Here is a 17,644-nt window from a genome sequence, read left to right as displayed (position 1 = left end):
ACCATAAAAAAATTACAATTTAAAACAAACTCAAAGAGCCTTTATTGCTCATTCTTTAAATTATAACCTCAATGCAGATTAGTACAAAATTTGTGCATTTAAGTACAGTCGAACACACCGTTTCACGTATACCAAATAAGAGAGTGTGAGGTGCCTGTTGCGTTTAGAAAATAGGAAGGAAATGCTGGTATTTAGTGATTGTGATAAAGACAAAAAAACAGCTAAATGAACCTAGAAAGTCTGGTTTTCTGTCGTCAGCATAAGTGAAGGACCACATCTCTGAAAAAGCTGATGAGGAAGAGAAGAAATAACAAACCCTGGGTTCCGCTAACGATGCCAAACCCAAAAAAAGTAGCCACAAAACCAGCAAAATGAAATCAAGTAAAATGTACATCATGTACATTTAATTATTCATGACAACACAAACTAAAAAGTGAAAGATAAAACCCATGAATCAAAGTCTGTACATTCCAACAAAATAAGAAAAATGATTAACAGTTGTCTTCAACAGATTAAACCAATGCTGATCTAAATTAAATCCATGAGGTCATGAGGCTGTTCCACTTTGTAAGGTTATTGTTTGACCACACACAAGATTAAAACTCAAAGCTCTTGGATTCTTCTCACACAAATAACTATTGATGTACAATTTACATCAATGCATTTTATTTGCTGTTCAAATTCATCCAGGGCCATTTTTGGGGAATCAGAAGTCCTGAAGTTAACATTTTTCAAGTCTTCATAAAACGCAGTGTGTGTGTACAGTACAACACAAACAGATACTGTAAATACTTAAGTAACTACATATCCACCAATGTCATTGGAAACTGTACAATGCAGTTGTTCAAGTTAAAAAAAAAATTAAAGAGACCAACAGTTCAATCCAGCAACTGTTTTTCAAAATGAAGCAAACTGGATATGAAAAAAACCTAAAAGAGATCATGTCAGTGGAGTAACATCATAGTACAAACAAAGAGCAGAGCTTGTGAACATATTTGACATGCTTTGGTGTGTGTGGCGTTGTTGTCTAAGAACAACCTCACATGTTACACAGTGTTTAAAATGACCATTAAAGAGGCTCAATGTGCATCTAAATTTCAGCCTTATTAGAGAAATGAATCACTGCCAACAAAATGAAAAAAAAATAAACCAATCAGTTTCCCATAAGCTGATCACTGATGTTTGATTTACACCTGGCACTGATTTGATATCATCTTGAATATCACTCTAATCAAAACTACAACAAAAAAGCCAAGGAGGGAACAAACCTGAGGGGCTACAGCTTTCTGGAGACGTTTCTTGTGCTTCTGCATCTTTTTTCTTCAGATGGTGGCGACTTTGGGAATTTGGCTCAATGTTAGAGGTGCACCTAACACTGTCCTATATTACTAAAATGATATATTGATGGGTTGCTAAAATGTCAAATTGTTGCTATTTTTGTGAAGAGTGCAGTCCTTGTTAGAGGAGAATTCCTTTCTTCTGTTCTTGTTCTCCCTTTGACCCTTTGTCCTCTTCAAACTGCGTAGCCTTGTCAGTGTCCCTTCCTCAAGCAGAGACTGTGGATAAAGAAAAAAATACATTATGTTGGTTTCGATTCAAATGTATTGCAAATGTTGACTGAATTTTAAAGTTGAACATTTTAACTGTGTTTCCATTAAATGCTGTAAATCAAAGATGATAGTTTTCTGAGAGAAGTGGTGTAAAAGTCCATGTCACCACTGAAGGATGACGAAAATAAAACTCAACCAGTAACCGTGGATTTATGATGGTGTTTCGCTGCTGCTTCACTGTTGTGCTGTTGTGTAGTAATTTTAGTTTAAAGTTGAGGAATGTTGTGGTTTCCTCATCAGTCCACACATTCCTCCTCACCCGCCGTATCCGCTATTTTTCCAGTGTGGTGAAATGCTGTGACGTGGTTTCTAAACATCCTCTTTTTATTCGCTGAAACTGTTTCCATTGCACTCATTCTCTTCTCTCTTTTATCAATTTTCTGTGTTTTCAAACGTGAACGTAAACACGGGCTGATGGAAACACAGCTATTGACATGTTTCGGAAAATATGTGAGTATTTTTACTACGACTGAAATACTTGCGTGTTCAATATGCTCCTCACAAACAACTGTACTTACCCCCGTCTCTGTCAGTAAGCAAGAGAGCCTGGAGAATATCTGAGAGAGAGACAATTCCCTTCACCACATCCTGCTCATCCACCACCACCAGCCTGTGAACCTGAGCAGCACAGAAGATGACCGGCAATGTCAGTTTTACACTTGCACACATTTGTTGTTGTTGTTTTTTTTCATTTTTCAAAACTGTGTGTGCACACACAGCACTGATGACATAAATAGGACAAAGTGGCTGAGAACTTTGACACAGATGAGAAACAGATATGAGAGTTATGGCTGGCTAAGGTCTCGGTGTCAGGAGAGAAAACCTGAGCAGAGTTCAGTCTCATGCATCAGTGAATAAATAACTATAAATAATTTATTTATTAAATGTATAATCACCCGATTGTAGGAATTGTTGTTGTTCATTTTCCCAGAAAGAACCTTTAATATTCAGATCAAGAGCCGAGTCGGCACTATGGAGGCCGTCTTTTGGACCACCATGTTTTTTTACAATAGCCCAACATAGACAAATCTTTTGAGTTTGATGCAAGCCGACGGTTCTCTAACGCATTTGGACGGTAAAGGTGAGTTGTATCATGCAACTTCACCAGTAAATGTTGCTAATGTTTTTAGACTGTACCATTATATAATCTTTTTACTTCACTAAATGTTGTTTTGATCAGCCACAACATTTAAAAACAGCTCCTGTACATTACAGAGATGTTTTTTCATCAGTTGTCTTCTGATGAAGAATGCAAAGTACATCTCAGGTCCACAATTAAAAAAGCTACTTTCATGATGTTGGGAAGAAGAGTGGGATCATGAGAATTGCTGTTTTGTTGTTTCTTTGGTTCCCCTGTGTGTTTGAGATTTATGGGGAGAGCTTTGTTGGCAGAACGTGGAGCAAATGGCGGTTAAGTACTGTAGTCAAGAACATTTTTGGCACTTTTCCATTATACAGTTCAAGGACGACTCGGCACGGCTAATTTTTTTGGGATAGTACCTGGTGCTTTTTTAGTACCTGCTCTTGTGAGGTTCGAAGCGAGTTCAGCCGATACTAAAATGTGGCATCGACAGACTGCTGATTGTCAAATTGACACTGACTGGTCAGAGAGCCTCGTCACTGGAAGAATCATGAGTATGACATTGGACACAGGAGTCAAACAGAACAATGCCGAACTGTGGATCAGTTTAATAGGCTTAAAAATCATGAAAACATGCGTTAATCTCTAACATTTAGCAAGGAAAGTTCTAAAATCTCAACATTTAACAGAGGAGTCTGGTGTATTTAGTGACAGCACTGCTGAAAGCCGGCTATCGTGAGCAATGAGCCGCATCACAACCCCTTCCACTGTATTTCATTTCAGACTCTGGGCTCCGCTCATGCAGTAAGTACTGAACGATACAGTGAACTTATCTTTGTAATTAACTGATTCTAATGATTCAGCCATGTTATGGCGACCCTGCCCACGTTGAGGAGGTGCTATGAAGAAATGGAAAGCGACGTAACCACTCGTGACACCAAACCGAGTCAAGTCGAGTAGTGCTCAAACTGAATAATGGAAAAGTGCCATTCGTGTTGAATACACACAATTAAAAAAACAACAGTTACTAAATGGTTAATACAGAATATTTTCTTGGAAACATTTTACATAATGTAATATGTTAGTGCAGAAATGTTACATATCACATCTTTAAAAGGTCACAAACCAGCTACAGGAGACAACCACACACACTGCTCACCTCAGCCTCCACCAGTCTGTTGATGATGGCCTCCAGGCTTTCATGTCTGCTGCAGGTCAAAACTCCTTCAAAGTACTGAGAGCGGTGCTGCAGTGCTTTGGTCACAGTAATATCCAGGTTGTTGTACGTCTTCTCTGCTGCCAGGTTCTGTTTCAACAAAAGGCCTTTCATTAACCATGGTGCCTTTATACTCAGACCCTCATGACTTTCTTCATGCTAGTTTTTATATTCAGCATATTTCATATGTTTTGTAGCACTTTGGGATTCGTATTTGAAACGTAAAGTGCATTGTAACTAAAATGTAATATTATTATGGATGTCTCTGCATCTTAAAACATTCCAGTTTTAATATTTGAAACATTTACATATATCATGATAGGATAGTGTAAAATGATAAAGACATTTTAATCAAAATAATAACCATTTGAAAATGTTTTAGGCTAATGCAACTGATGAATTGTTCAATAATGAATCCATCAAAAAAGCACTTTTACTCATTAACTTGTGACAACACATTCTAACACAAGAGGGATGACTACCTCACTGAAGATAAGAGTAAAACATTTTTGATTTGTCTTCCATGACAATGATTAGAAGATCAATTTATTGACAGAACATTTTTGACAAAAGTGCCATTTCACGCTCCTTTTGTAAACCAATATTCATATAATTAAAGGGTAGAACATCCAGAGAGTGAGTACTTACTATAACATCAAACTTTGAGTATATATCCACCACTCTACCTGCAAAAAAGACATTAAAAAAATCAAGAGGTCTGTGGTCATTTATGCAAAAACAACAAGGGTGTAATTTCACACACCTTTGTCGTCCACAACGGGGAGCGCCGACACTCGCTGCTCAACAAAAATACCCAGTGCTGTGTACAGTGGTGTGTCTGCACGGACCACCGCTATCTTCTTAAAGGTTCCAATGTTCAGCTCCTCTAAGGTTTGTTTCAAGAACGAGGGTATTGGCATCTCTGATATCTGAAAACAGTAACAAGAAAATACACACAAGATCAAAAATGTGAGCGCATGAATGTCTTTTTAAAGCAACAGTTTCCATAACTCTGATATCTCTGCTAGTCATTTGCAGTGTTACTGTTAAACTACTGCAGATGATTTCCAGTACTAGTGTAGCAGTAGTGAGGAGAGAAGCCCTTAAATCTTTTTAAAAAACTTACAAAAAGCTTGAGGAACTTGAGAATCCTCTTGTGTGTGAGGATATAGAGTGTGTTCCCTGTCAGGGGGTCGATCACAGGCAATCTGTGGATCTTGTTCTTCAGCAAAGACGACACCGCATCAAACAAACTGTAACACAGAAATGTTCAGTGGAGATCAGGTTAATCAGGTCCCCAAGGACACAACATGGGAGATAAAGAGAGTTATGGGAAACTGTTGTTAGTGTTAAGTGTTTATTCTTTGCTTCTTGGCAGGAACTGTTCACTTAAACCTTACAGTGCGCTCCAAACTGCTCAGCACTTTCCCCCTGTGCAAGTAGACTTTAAAAACTTTGAACATTGAAATGGTGGCTTTGTTGGTTAGTGTTGGTAAACACACCATTCATACTTTCTCCAAAGGCAAGGATAGAGTAAGCACAGCAAAATAAGAAGAGGGATTACTTTAATATGAGTCGGTGTCTTGTTTGTTAATCCAGACCAATCCTGCAAAGTGTGCCTTTAACCAAATCAAACAGTTCATGCCACAAATTAAGCATCACGTGACATCCTGCTTTGGTGTATGCCAGTATGCAACTACCATGTATTAAAGTGACAATCGACACCAAAAACAACACAATGCTGATGCATGAAAGTACTACTGCCAGTTAAGCATTATGAAAAAGAAAGAAAACCACTCACCTTTCACTGGGAGATATGCTAACCAAGGGCTTGAAAGAGTCTTGAAGGTAAAGCTCTATTATAAACATAAAAGACAATGCCATTTTGTGTCTAACATTACCAGTGTAGTAGACAGGAAATACAGTGCATATTCACTTAACATTCTCACCTCTCCATGTTTCAATTTTGTGTTCTTCCAACTCGTATATCTGAACCTGTTAAAAAGAGGCAGAGAGGATAAACTTTGAGGAAACATGAGCACATTCTGTAACATACAAGTTAAAACTCTGCAGAATAGCTGCAGAGAACAGCTACAATATGTTAAACCTAATTTTAACAATGGAAGGACTAAAACCATCTTACCAATGGAGATTTGTAGTAGCGATGAAGAATGTTAATGAAGTCTGTGATTGTCAGCATACCTGCCAAGAAAAATTAGAAACATTCAATCAATTCATTTATTCCCATTCAAAGAGTGACATCGGCAAAATAAAAATTACTCTTACCAACAAAGCACTGCTTCTTACTGTCCCACAGAGGTGCTGCTCTTACCCCATTAGAGACAAGTGCAAAGAACGCCTTTTTCACCTGTGACATTAAATTCACCATAACGTTCACTCTGCATTAGCTAATGACAAATACTTTCCTTTTTTTTCATTTTAAATGTGTTGTTTTACCTGAAGTGATGTATCAAATACAACCAATTTGGAGCTGGTAGGTACAAGATCATAACACCGGTGGGACTTCATAAACCTGGTGTATACATTGTGCTCTGGGTCTGAAGGAATACAAGAGAGGAGACTGTGCTTTCAAAATCCTGAGTGTTAATCAGTCACACCTAATGGTGAGACTGCAGACTGCAATAGCGCTCCAGACATTACGTCACTTGGTTTCTATGAGCCACCATGTTGGCATCCTCAGAAGTGGCAAAATGAATGGGACTGGTGCTGGATTCAACCTGTCAGAGTTCACTGCACACTTTAAATCCACATATATCGACCGATATATGGCAAGATTTGACAAGCTGAATATATCCTGATAATGCCCCTGGCATGATTTTTATGAGTTTAAAAACAGCAGGGGCTGCAGTATCCTGACATTGTCAACTTCCTGATGAACTTCTCTTCATCTTACTCCAGAGAGTCACTGAACGTTTACAAGTGCCTTGGGGGAAACAAATGGACGCAAAACTTTACAGATTTCGCCCAATTGGCTGACCTTTAGTGATAAACACTCAACTACAGAGTCTACTGGCTAAAGATAGCATTGTTGGCACTGGACAAGTAAATGTTGCATTAGCATAACATTACCAACGGGTAGTGTAATGTAAATAGATGCTCTGTTAACGCTGCTGTGCAGACCTGTCAGTTAGACCAAGTCCTTTATTTACAGAGCTAACCACAAAATCTTTTGCTTGTGTTTGTTCCCATCTCTCCGTCTTCTTCTGCTCGTCTCATAGCAGTGATTCACCTCCACCGTCTCTGTGGGGATCTGGTAAAAAGTTCTCCTGTTTGCCTGGTGTCTCTGATCCTGGGGCACCATATCAATCTACAATCTTCACTTTCATGATGAAAACTGCCAGCGAAGAGATGGGTTTTCTGACATAGAGCCTGATTTGTGTGTTATCTACTGTATACGTCTATGGGATGGACCACGTTGTTTCCTGCAGGGGGCGTCTCGGAGGTGTTACCTTGGTTGCAGGGAGCCATTTATCTCTGTTTTCTGTAATAAGGTTATGCTTCAAAATGCAAAATGTATGCCTGTTCATGCTGCTGAAGAGACATAAAGGAAAAAGATGACAGCCTCCATTAGGAAATTAGATATAAATGCCCATTTGTAAAGCTTAAAAAACCAAATGATTTATCTTCTGAAGCAATTATAAATGTATACTGATATACTCATGAGTAGTACGTTCAGTTATTGCCAATAAACCCTCCACAATGTGTTGACCTTTATGTGTCACTGTTCTCTATTTAATAAGTCACTTACCCTCAACAACTGGGTCCTTTTTGCCCTCTAAGTCATCAATAGATAATGGAATCTGAAAGAAAAAAGTTTAATGTCATTGAAATTAAACTTTTCGAGACAGTTTCCCATTAACATAAAAAGAAAAACTCTGCCTGCATAACATATCTTACTAATGCTCAGTCATTTTACAGTCAAAATGAAAACAAGTTATCTGTATAAATATTGTGGCTGATCAGTGTAAATCTCTCTTACACATTTGATACACATTTTTTGTTTTTCTACATAAATTACTATTCATGTGGATTCAGAGGTAAATCAAGATATTGCATTAATAACTTGTTAGATTCTGCACATGACAACACGTACACCTGACCTCCATCGAATTTAACTAAAAACACTGCGATTATGTAAAGCGGGATTACCGTCTGTCTACGTGTGATACTGATATGTTACCACTTAAGTACAATACTGGACCTGGACCTCGCTTGTTTTTGTCAGGGTGAGACAGTGTGTTACTCACCGCTCACCTCAGTAAAACTTGGGACATTTAGCTACAGCTGGTAACGTCCTCCGTGAGCAGTAACTGACTGTATCGTGATTAACGATAATCGCTACTTCGACCAAAACATTACCATTAACCAAGCGTTCGCGTTAGCTCACGTTAATATTGACATTATGTATCTAACGACGTGGCTTTTAAGTTTCTTAATTTGCGCCAATTACACTGTTAAGAAATTGTGAGGGAAACCGCTCTTATTTATGCATCAATTATTTGCACTGTTACCGGGGCTGACTCCATATTTACGATCTCACAATTCGGGTGCCCTCCAGACGGTGAGCTGGGATAACAGTGAGAAAGCTAACCTAGGCAAACCTGAGTTAGCTCGCTAGCCGCTGGTGCTAGCGTGCTTCAGCAAGTCTCGTTAGTAAATAAATATTGGGAAGGAAGCTCGGAACTAACGAATACTATATATAAAGGTTAATTAAATAACTTACACAGTCCATATTCCACCCGCAGTTTCACCTTTCAGTGGCCGGGTTCGTTTACCGCAGTCACTCTTCCGCCACAACTCTTGGTACAGTCCTTACCGTATTAACCGTAGGGTTAATGCAGTCACTCCTCCGCCAAACCGTATTACTCACAGTGTTAGCGCAATCATAATCTCTTAACTGAAGAAGACGACCATATATTCGGCTGCTGTGTTTGTGTCTGTCTCTCGCCTGACACCAGGGTGAAGTGACTGGAGATGCTTTTAAAAGTTGTGAGAGGACAACCTTTTTAGAATAAAAATAATAAAAAAAATAAAAAAAATAATAATAACAATACATTTTATTTGTAAGCGCCTGCCTAACACTCAAGGTCGCTTAATAAATTAATGTTACCATAGACTAGCTTTAAAAAGGCTAAATAACCGTAGACAGCTGTCGCAAAGTTACATGCGAAAGACAAAGACAAATAACGTGTAGTACAGCATTTACCGGTGGTGTGCACAACATTTCAAAGGTCAGGGCGAAAAATGAAAAGGTACCTACTGCACAGGTGGGGCAGGCACCACTAGTACATCATTTCCCACAGTCACACACCTGTGCATACCTATACAGGGACATATTTTACAGCACAGCGTTACTTTCCATCACTGAAATGGGCATTTTCTATACAGCACTAAATGATTTCCTCTAAGGATACCCACTGGGACACTGTCATATAGGGGCAGTCAGAAACTTCTTAACGACACTCTTTTTGATTTGATCAATCACATTTATATTTTGTCTTAGACTCTACAGCAAAAACTTCATAAAGTATGATTGCCCTGTACACACCATTGGCATTCAATAGCATGAATGTATTCATGAGTTGAAATCAGTAGAGGCAGGCACATACAGTATGAACACCTGTCTGTGACTCCCATCTCCCATTTCCTTTGCTTGGCTTCAGTACAACAGGGCAGTTCTACAATCCTCCAGTCATGTGTCTCCTCCAATCAGTCATTGTTCTTAGTTGTTTCCTTCAGGTGCTAAACAAAACTTGTACCAGCTGAGTTAGACAATAATGCAGACAATGAGGAGACATGTGGTGTGTTACAAGTAAATAAATATATCTCAAATCTGAATAAAGGAATAAAAAATAGTTAGCAAGAAAACAAAATAAAGCAATTCCCCCCCAGTAATTCTGATACTAAAACATTTCCCCACTTTGTATAGGCAACCATACTATTGCTATCTAAATAATGCAGACAAAAATGGCACAATGACACATGAAATGAGTAACATATTTATTTATATACAAAAAATGTTTACAGCAAGATTTCTGGATTAACACCGACCCACAGGAGAATATTGGTGTTCCGGTACACAACACCACCTGCACCAATGGCATCTAGTTAACAAAAGAGAGTGAAAAACCTTTTGAAGAGCACCTTGAGTCATGAAGGGAAGCAAAAGAGGGAGTTTAAAGAACTGTAAGGCACAAGACACAGCACCACCAACTTTTCTGTTTTACCATCATCAATTATCCATCAGTTAACTACTTGATCAAAGCACTTAAAAAAAAAAACATGATTACCCACTACAGGTGCAGAGAGATTGTGGGTAAAGTCCACAGTGTACATTTTCTGAAGACTACACAAGCTAAGAAAACAAAAAACTTGTGTTGGGACATACTTCATGCAGGTCCATAATCTAAATTAAATGGAACGCATGCCATCCTGACTTTTACGAAGTCAGCATGAATCACCAAATCAAAATCATGAGTTCAAAAATGACTAATCTAACATTGGCTGTCGGCCATTTAACTGGTCTCACACAGTGTTAAAATGCAATTCAAAATTGCTACTTAACAAAGTTCATAATAATAATGTGCTTATATGCATATACTCTACTTATATTGAAGGGAGGGCACACCTGCATCACTCAATATATAACCAATATTATCAAACCTAATATTCTATTTATGGTATAAAAAGGTATAACTGGTGCATACCCAAGATTTTGTTTCAATCCATACTAAACTTCTCTGAGCGTTGCTCACATGATAACAACTTAACAGTCAGAGAGGAGAAATTAAACTGTAGAGGGATGCTGATCTGCTTGGCAGAAAAGCTTAAAATGTTGGTAGTTAAATATACAAATAAATTCTTCTATCAGGAAGACCACAGCTCAAGAGTTCATTGATGAACTGTACCTGAAGATGGGTTATTAAAGATTTACCATGAGAAGAAACCACAGTGAACTTTCTCATCAGAACTTTGACTTTGGGGTGTCCAAAGAAATCCACCATTTGTGAAAAATACTGACAATTTAATGCCACATTTAAAGCAATGTGAACTGTGACTCTCCATCATTCAATAATGATCTGCTGAAATGTCACTTTTTTACTCACTCAAAGAGCTGTGAGACAAAAGCCAACAATGTCTCAAACATTAGAGATAAAACTAGTTATTACCATAACCCATTCATGCAAAGATTCAATGTAGTCATTTGGGACAATCTTGTTTTGTCTTCTGAGCATTTCTTTTTTACTCAAATATCAAGATTTCCATTTTTTACAATTTAAAGAACATGTTTTCTAAAGGAGCCTCTTTGTCTAAAAAGATTATTCTTGCTCTCAAAATTCTCCCCGTGGTCACAAGTGGGATTCGTATATAAACTGTCGGAGCAGTTCCATCACTATGTAAATCAATCTGACATCATAATGGTTAAGAAGAGTTCCACTACAGTGTCTTGGTTTAGGTGAGGTCACTATTGGCAAGCCGGTGAAGTTGTGTCTCCTGTCTTCAGCAAATGAGCTTACTGATGTCCTGGATACACGTTTACATTACAGCACATTTCTTCACCTCTGGGGTAGCATTTCCATCGGCTTTCTCGATCTCCAAAATAATTCGCTTGAAAACTTCCACAGCAGTCTGTGGTGCAAAAACATTGTCAACAAATGTCAGTATATGTCAGGAATACTTTGAACAAAATACTTTTATTCAAAAAGCTAATTTCCACCAAGTGCAGCAGTTTAGTTCAGTTCGGTACGTAATGCAATCATTTTTTAAGTTGTGACGGATATCAATTCATACAATCACACTTTTACCTAGCACAGACTCACTGCAGTCCACTGATTGGCCACTTCAGGGCGACAAAAGGAATGGAAAGTGAACAACACCATTTTGAAATATACTGTGCATTGCGAAAGAGAGATGATTCACAACCATTCGTGTTTCAAAACACTGGATGTCCTCCATAATTGCCTTTTGTTTACTGTGCCACATTCTTCTTCACGATTTACTGGAAGGCTACACACTTAACAAAAAAACACAATCTGGGTTTACCATTTCAAACTGGACCAGGGTGAGCTGAACTGCCCGATGCCACTTGGTGGAAATACAGCTCAAGAAATATCTGACAAACCTCATTCTCCTTGGCGGAAGATTCCATGAATACAGCACCCCAAGAATCAGCAAGTTTCTTTCCCTCCTCTGCCTTGATAACCCTGGGGAAAATGAGAGTGAAGCAGAAAAGTCACTTATAACACTCACAAAAAGGTAGACTCCAAAACAGTTTAAGTAACAAAAGCAAAAAATGCAGGATAAGGTATTTGGAAAGACAATAAACACATTGCAATACTCATGTCCATCATTACAAAGATGAACATGAGGCCACCCAAAGCAACATCGTGGCACAGTGATGTATTTCATACTAGTTTTGGGAAGACAGTCAAGGCCTTAGTCACAGAAGAATAGGCAACAACAACCCAACTGCCCAAGCCTCCCTTCTGACTGGCTGACTAACCTTGATGTCAGAAGGTGTTCCTGTGACGTACAATGTCACCTCTGGCTAGTAAGAAGACTGAGCATGTAGTGTGAGGTGTAAAGTGACTGAAAATTGAGAGATCCACAGCCAAATAGCTGGTTTTCCAAATGCAACTCAAAATGCAAATAGAGAAAGCTCTCAGAGAGCTAAATTTGGATCCATGTTGGGGTCACAGCCAAAACTTATCATTTATCCCATGGGCCATAACCTACAACCCCAGACAGTTTCATCAAATTGTGTCCTTTCATTTTTGAGTTATGCCACTCACAAACAGCCGTATGGACAAACTTAATGGCTGTACAAATAACCTCCCTAACAGAGGTTAAAAGACAGTTAACATGTTTCAGATCAACACTCAGTCCAGTGGGCTGTGCTAGTGACAGTATCATAATGTCCTCACCTTTTCACATTACTTATTTTAAGTCCATATAGCTCATTTTAGAGCATGATTTGAGTATGGGCCCATGTCTTTCTCCGTGGATGGAGCAATTTGATACATTACCAGTATTTATACAGCATCTAAACAAGTTTTAAAAGCATTCTACAACATGGAAACTCTGACTTGTGACAGGACGAGTAAGTGTTGATTTTCTCAGAGTGACAAACACATGTAGTTTTAATTCACAACATTTTTACTCTTGTTGATTACCTTTCCATGTGGAGATCTTTTTTGTTCCCTACAAGAACAGTTGGAACCCTAAAATGAAAACAATGGTGTTATGAAAGAGAATCACAAAACAGGGAGGGTTGGTTGGGTTTAGCTGTAAACAACTTTTATTTTTCCAAACTTAAGACTGTAACTAACTATAATTTAACTCATTATGAAAAACCCAATTATGAAAGATTGAAAAAGGAAATACGGAAGCAAAACACACAAGACTTTTATATTTTACTTACTGAATCTTTCCAACCATGTCAAGCAGCTTGTCATGTAGAACCTGGACAACTTCAAAACTGAACAGAGAAAGATGTCAATGTACTTTCAAATACTTATTTATTATGACAATACACTGGCAGCCTAAAAAGCAGAAGTCATACTTAAGGATATTTGAAGTCAAATTTAACACCAAAATCTACAGACTTGATAATTACCTTACTTGATTGACAATATAAACAATATAAACCTGAATATATGATAAATCTATTGTGTTGAATTAAACCTCTGATATGATTGTTAAATCTTTATACATTGTTTTGAATAATGTATTATGGGAATACCTACTGTACAGTGTGTTAAGCCTTAAGATGACCATAATTAACCCTGCAGTTGAATAAAACACAAACACACACTCACCTTTTCATGGAAGTCACTGAATAGACAAGGACATAGCCATGGATGTCCATAGAGTGGGACTGTGGAAAAATTGAATACTCATCCTAAAGACAGAGAGGTATGAAAATGAGTTAATGTATATATAAAAAAAGAAGAGTTTAATGCTTCTGTCAGTTATGGTGGTGGATGAATGACTCACTTGACCAGCTGTATCCACCAGCTGAAGATTGAAGTCTTGGCCATTCACACTGACCAGTTTGTTAAAGGCTGGGAAAAGATGAAAACAAGTGTTTAAAAACATTTCTTTACACTGTGCAGAATCTATTGCTAATTTTCTTTGCGATGACACAAAACAAACTAATGATGACACTTACTGTTTTCAATGGTGGGGTCATAGGAGTCAACAAACTGCCCTTCCACAAACTGTATTGTGAGAGACGACTTTCCTGTACAGGGAAAAAACAAAACAAAATTAGTTTTTCTACCGTTTTATTTTTTTTACAACACATTACTACGCCCATTTACATTAAATGATATGCTTTTTAAACTCAAATCATGCTTAAATGCAATAATATCACAAATCAAAATGATTTCAGTCAGGGTATTTGAGTCAGGAAAGATATCCACATCTTATCTACATGCTAAGAAGGTGCAATTACTGGCCAAGTCTGTTACCAGTATATTTGATTAAATGTTTTGTATGAAATAGCAATATACACTCACCCACCACTGTATTAGATACACCTGTTCAACTGCAAGTTAATGCAAATATCTAACCAGCCAATCACATGACAGCAACTCAATATATGTAGACATGGTCAAGAAGATCAAACTGAATATCAGAATGCGGAAGAAATCGGATTTAAGTCACTTTGAACATGCCACGGTTGTTGGTACTAGACAGGCTGGTCTGAGTATTCCAGAAATTGCTCAACTGTCTGAAAAATAAGAAAATATCCAGTTCTCTGGGGAAAAATGCCTCAATGCCAGAGGTCAGAGAATGGTCAGACTGATTTTAGACAACAGTAAATGGCACGATAAATGGCCCTGAATTAGTTGCGATACAGCAGCAGAGGACCACATTGGTTAGCTTCTTTGTTAACTTAGAAAATTAAACTGAGGATAGATTTTGCACAGGCTCACCAGACATTTTGAAAACCTGGTCTAGGTGAGACTTGCTTGCGACATTCGGATGGAAAGGCCAGAATATGGTGTAAACAACTTGAAACCATGGATTCATCCTGCCTCGCATCAACGGTTCAGACTGGTGGTGTAATGGTATGGGGGATATTTAGTTGGCACACTTGGTACCAAATTAACATGATTTAAATACAGCAGCCTATCTTGAGTAATGCTGCTGATCATGTCCATCCCTTAAAACCACAGTGTCACAGGCTACTACAAAGCTCATGATGATTTCTGAACATGTCAATGAATTCACTGTACTCAAGTGACATCCAAAGTAACCAGATCTCAGCCCAATAAAGCACCACAGAGATGCAATGGAAAAGAGATTTGTATTATGGATGTGCAATCGAAATCTGCCACAATTGCTTGACGTCATCATGTGTATATGGGCCACAATCTGAAGAATGTTTTCAAGATCTTGGTTAATATATTAACCACAGAACGAGCAGTTCTAACGGCAATGGGGGTCCAACCCCAGGTGTACCTAATTAAGTGACCGATGAGTGTGGTTTATCTTTTTCACATAGCTTGCTGGAAAATCGACGCAACTGTGTTTTGATTTGGTAGGACGTAAATATTTTATTCATATTTCGTGCGTTTCATGTTTCACATATTAGACTAATCGTTAAGACAAATTCACCTCTTTGTACTCTACAAGGATATCACAGACTGCTAACTCTGAACCCGTTATCAACTAGTGACACGGTGAAGTCATAGCTACAGAACAAGATAGTTTATGTGGGTGTAAATTCGTGTCAAATATGTAGAAAACACGTGTACCATATGAAAAGTGTACAAAATGTGAACTATCGTTAGTGGTGAGACGGACACACTTGGGCGGAAAACAAAGCCAGGATGTTAGCACGTTAGCCGACTAACATTAGCCATGCACGAGCTCGCGTGCGCTACTCACCTACAGACCTGTAACCTATGACAGCGATCTTTCGATGTTTTGGTTGAGGCATTGCGAGACTGTCGTCAACGGATAAAGATGATGTAATACGCCACCTAGTTTCAATATCTAATCAAACTTTTAATCGTCACATTCGCCTGGCGTCACGTGACAACAACAAACTTTTTAGCGCTGCCGCTCGAAGCTCAACACTGGGCCTCGATGAGAAACTTCAAAGTTCACTTGTAGCAAGTCGTACTAATATATCAACACTGCTCACTCTAGTTCGATTGATTAAGGTAATTTATCGTAGGCCGATAGTTTTCAACGGTGGAATCCGTGTTTTGATTCAATCTGGAAACGAGAAAAACGCTTACTCCTCCAGAGCGGTTACGACTCGCGAGTGAAACTGACGGAAACTGTCATTGTGTAAGCAGCACACCGTCGTAAAACTGAGGGCACGTCAACGAGCACTGTGGAAAGATTGTACTGTAGAGGACACTCTTCACTGTTACACACAGCTCAGCACTGAAAATAATAATGACGATAATAATAGACAAACAGACCAAACAGGATACTCAAGGACATAAATAAGACACACAAAGACAAAGCCAAAATATACAGAACACAAATGCCAATATAAATAAGAGCAAAGGAGAAATAAATACATGTATTCAAAGAAGTAAAACTTAGGATAAAAATGTTTTCATTCGTGGACCCAATATGCAGTATGGAAAAAAAAAATGTTAAAAAAGAAATAACAGATTCCAAAAAGTCACAAAACATTCATAAAACTCAGTATCTAAAAATAGCCTTTCACTCATCAACCACTATTAGCTACACCTGTTCTGTTCCAACTGCATGTTAATGCAAACATCTAATCAACCATTCTCATGGCAGCAACTCAATGTATTTAGGCATCAAGATGGCATGAAGTTCAAACTGAGCATAAGAATTGTAAAGAAAGGTGATATACGTGACTTTACGTGACTTTGAAAGAACCTACTGATCATACAATATCCAATGGAGCGGGAGGAGGTGGCGATGTGGAGAAGGTCGGAGAGATATGGAGGGGTGAGGTTGTGGATGGCCTTGATGGCATGCAGGAGGATTTTAAATTGAATTCTGAGATTGACCGGGAGCCAGTGGAGTTGTTGTAGGATGGGGGTGATGTGGTGGAATGAAATGGTTCTGGTGATGATGCGGGTAGCTGAATTCTGGACCAGTTGAAGTTAATGGAGGGATTTGTGAGGGAGACCAGAGGAAAAGTTACAGTAATCAATGCAGGTACCTATAAGAGATACTTGAATAACAGTACAAGTATTTTAACAGAAAATTACTTTGGTAGAAGTTGAAGGCACCTTTTACAATATTACTTTGTAAAATCTTAAAGTACATGACATTTACTGTACTTAAGTATCAAAAGTAATTTTCTGACATAAAATGTACTCACCCCACAACCCTCCTGTGAAAAGGGATGGATGCAAAATCTACTCAAGTTTTAGAAGTCAAATTCCCGGCTCCACTAAAATACAGACCATTACCATCGCTTCTTCTGATTTTATCTGCTAGTAGCTAGTAATGAAGATAGTTAGGGGAAATGTATTGGAGTAAATTTACATAATTAACTTAGGAAATTTAGTGGAGTACAACAACTTTGGATTAGGGCCGAAAAGGCTGGGAAGGGATTTCCCTCTTCTTTTCTAAGATGTGTAAGTTGCTAGAAATACAAATAACAAATAAAGTAAAGATAATTTAAGTATTTGTACTTCGTTACGTTACAACACTGGTGTAAATGAACAGCTTGTAGCAATAACGATCGGAATTGGGGCAGTTCGC

The 17,644-nt window shown here is 38.3% G+C and overlaps 2 protein-coding genes across 2 annotated transcripts; both read right to left on the bottom strand.

The window, feature by feature from the left end:
* Positions 1-377: 377 nt before the first annotated feature.
* prkag1 (protein kinase, AMP-activated, gamma 1 non-catalytic subunit) lies at positions 378-8,807 on the bottom strand. The gene is made up of 13 exons (XM_058632460.1): positions 8,652-8,807; positions 7,677-7,728; positions 6,365-6,465; positions 6,194-6,275; positions 6,051-6,109; positions 5,857-5,902; positions 5,709-5,763; positions 5,034-5,160; positions 4,671-4,836; positions 4,556-4,593; positions 3,851-3,997; positions 2,129-2,228; positions 378-1,556 (listed from the first exon to the last, which is right to left on the bottom strand). Exons 1-13 carry the CDS (start codon positions 8,658-8,660, stop codon positions 1,546-1,548), a joined length of 993 nt encoding a protein of 330 aa, XP_058488443.1. The 5' UTR covers positions 8,661-8,807; the 3' UTR covers positions 378-1,545.
* A 1,107-nt stretch (positions 8,808-9,914) lies between these two features.
* rhebl1 (Ras homolog, mTORC1 binding like 1) lies at positions 9,915-16,243 on the bottom strand. Its single transcript, XM_058632470.1, has 8 exons — positions 15,827-16,243; positions 14,100-14,171; positions 13,925-13,992; positions 13,747-13,829; positions 13,350-13,406; positions 13,102-13,149; positions 12,051-12,132; positions 9,915-11,557 (listed from the first exon to the last, which is right to left on the bottom strand). The coding sequence occupies exons 1-8, from the start codon at positions 15,876-15,878 to the stop codon at positions 11,465-11,467; spliced, it is 555 nt and encodes a 184-aa protein (XP_058488453.1). The 5' UTR covers positions 15,879-16,243; the 3' UTR covers positions 9,915-11,464.
* Positions 16,244-17,644: the final 1,401 nt, after the last annotated feature.

This window comes from Solea solea, chromosome 6, assembly GCF_958295425.1.
Source record: "Solea solea chromosome 6, fSolSol10.1, whole genome shotgun sequence".
NCBI classification, from domain to species: Eukaryota; Metazoa; Chordata; class Actinopteri; order Pleuronectiformes; family Soleidae; genus Solea; species Solea solea.
The sequence above is the reverse complement of the archived record's forward strand: the minus strand, read 5'-3'. Positions and strand labels throughout refer to the sequence as shown.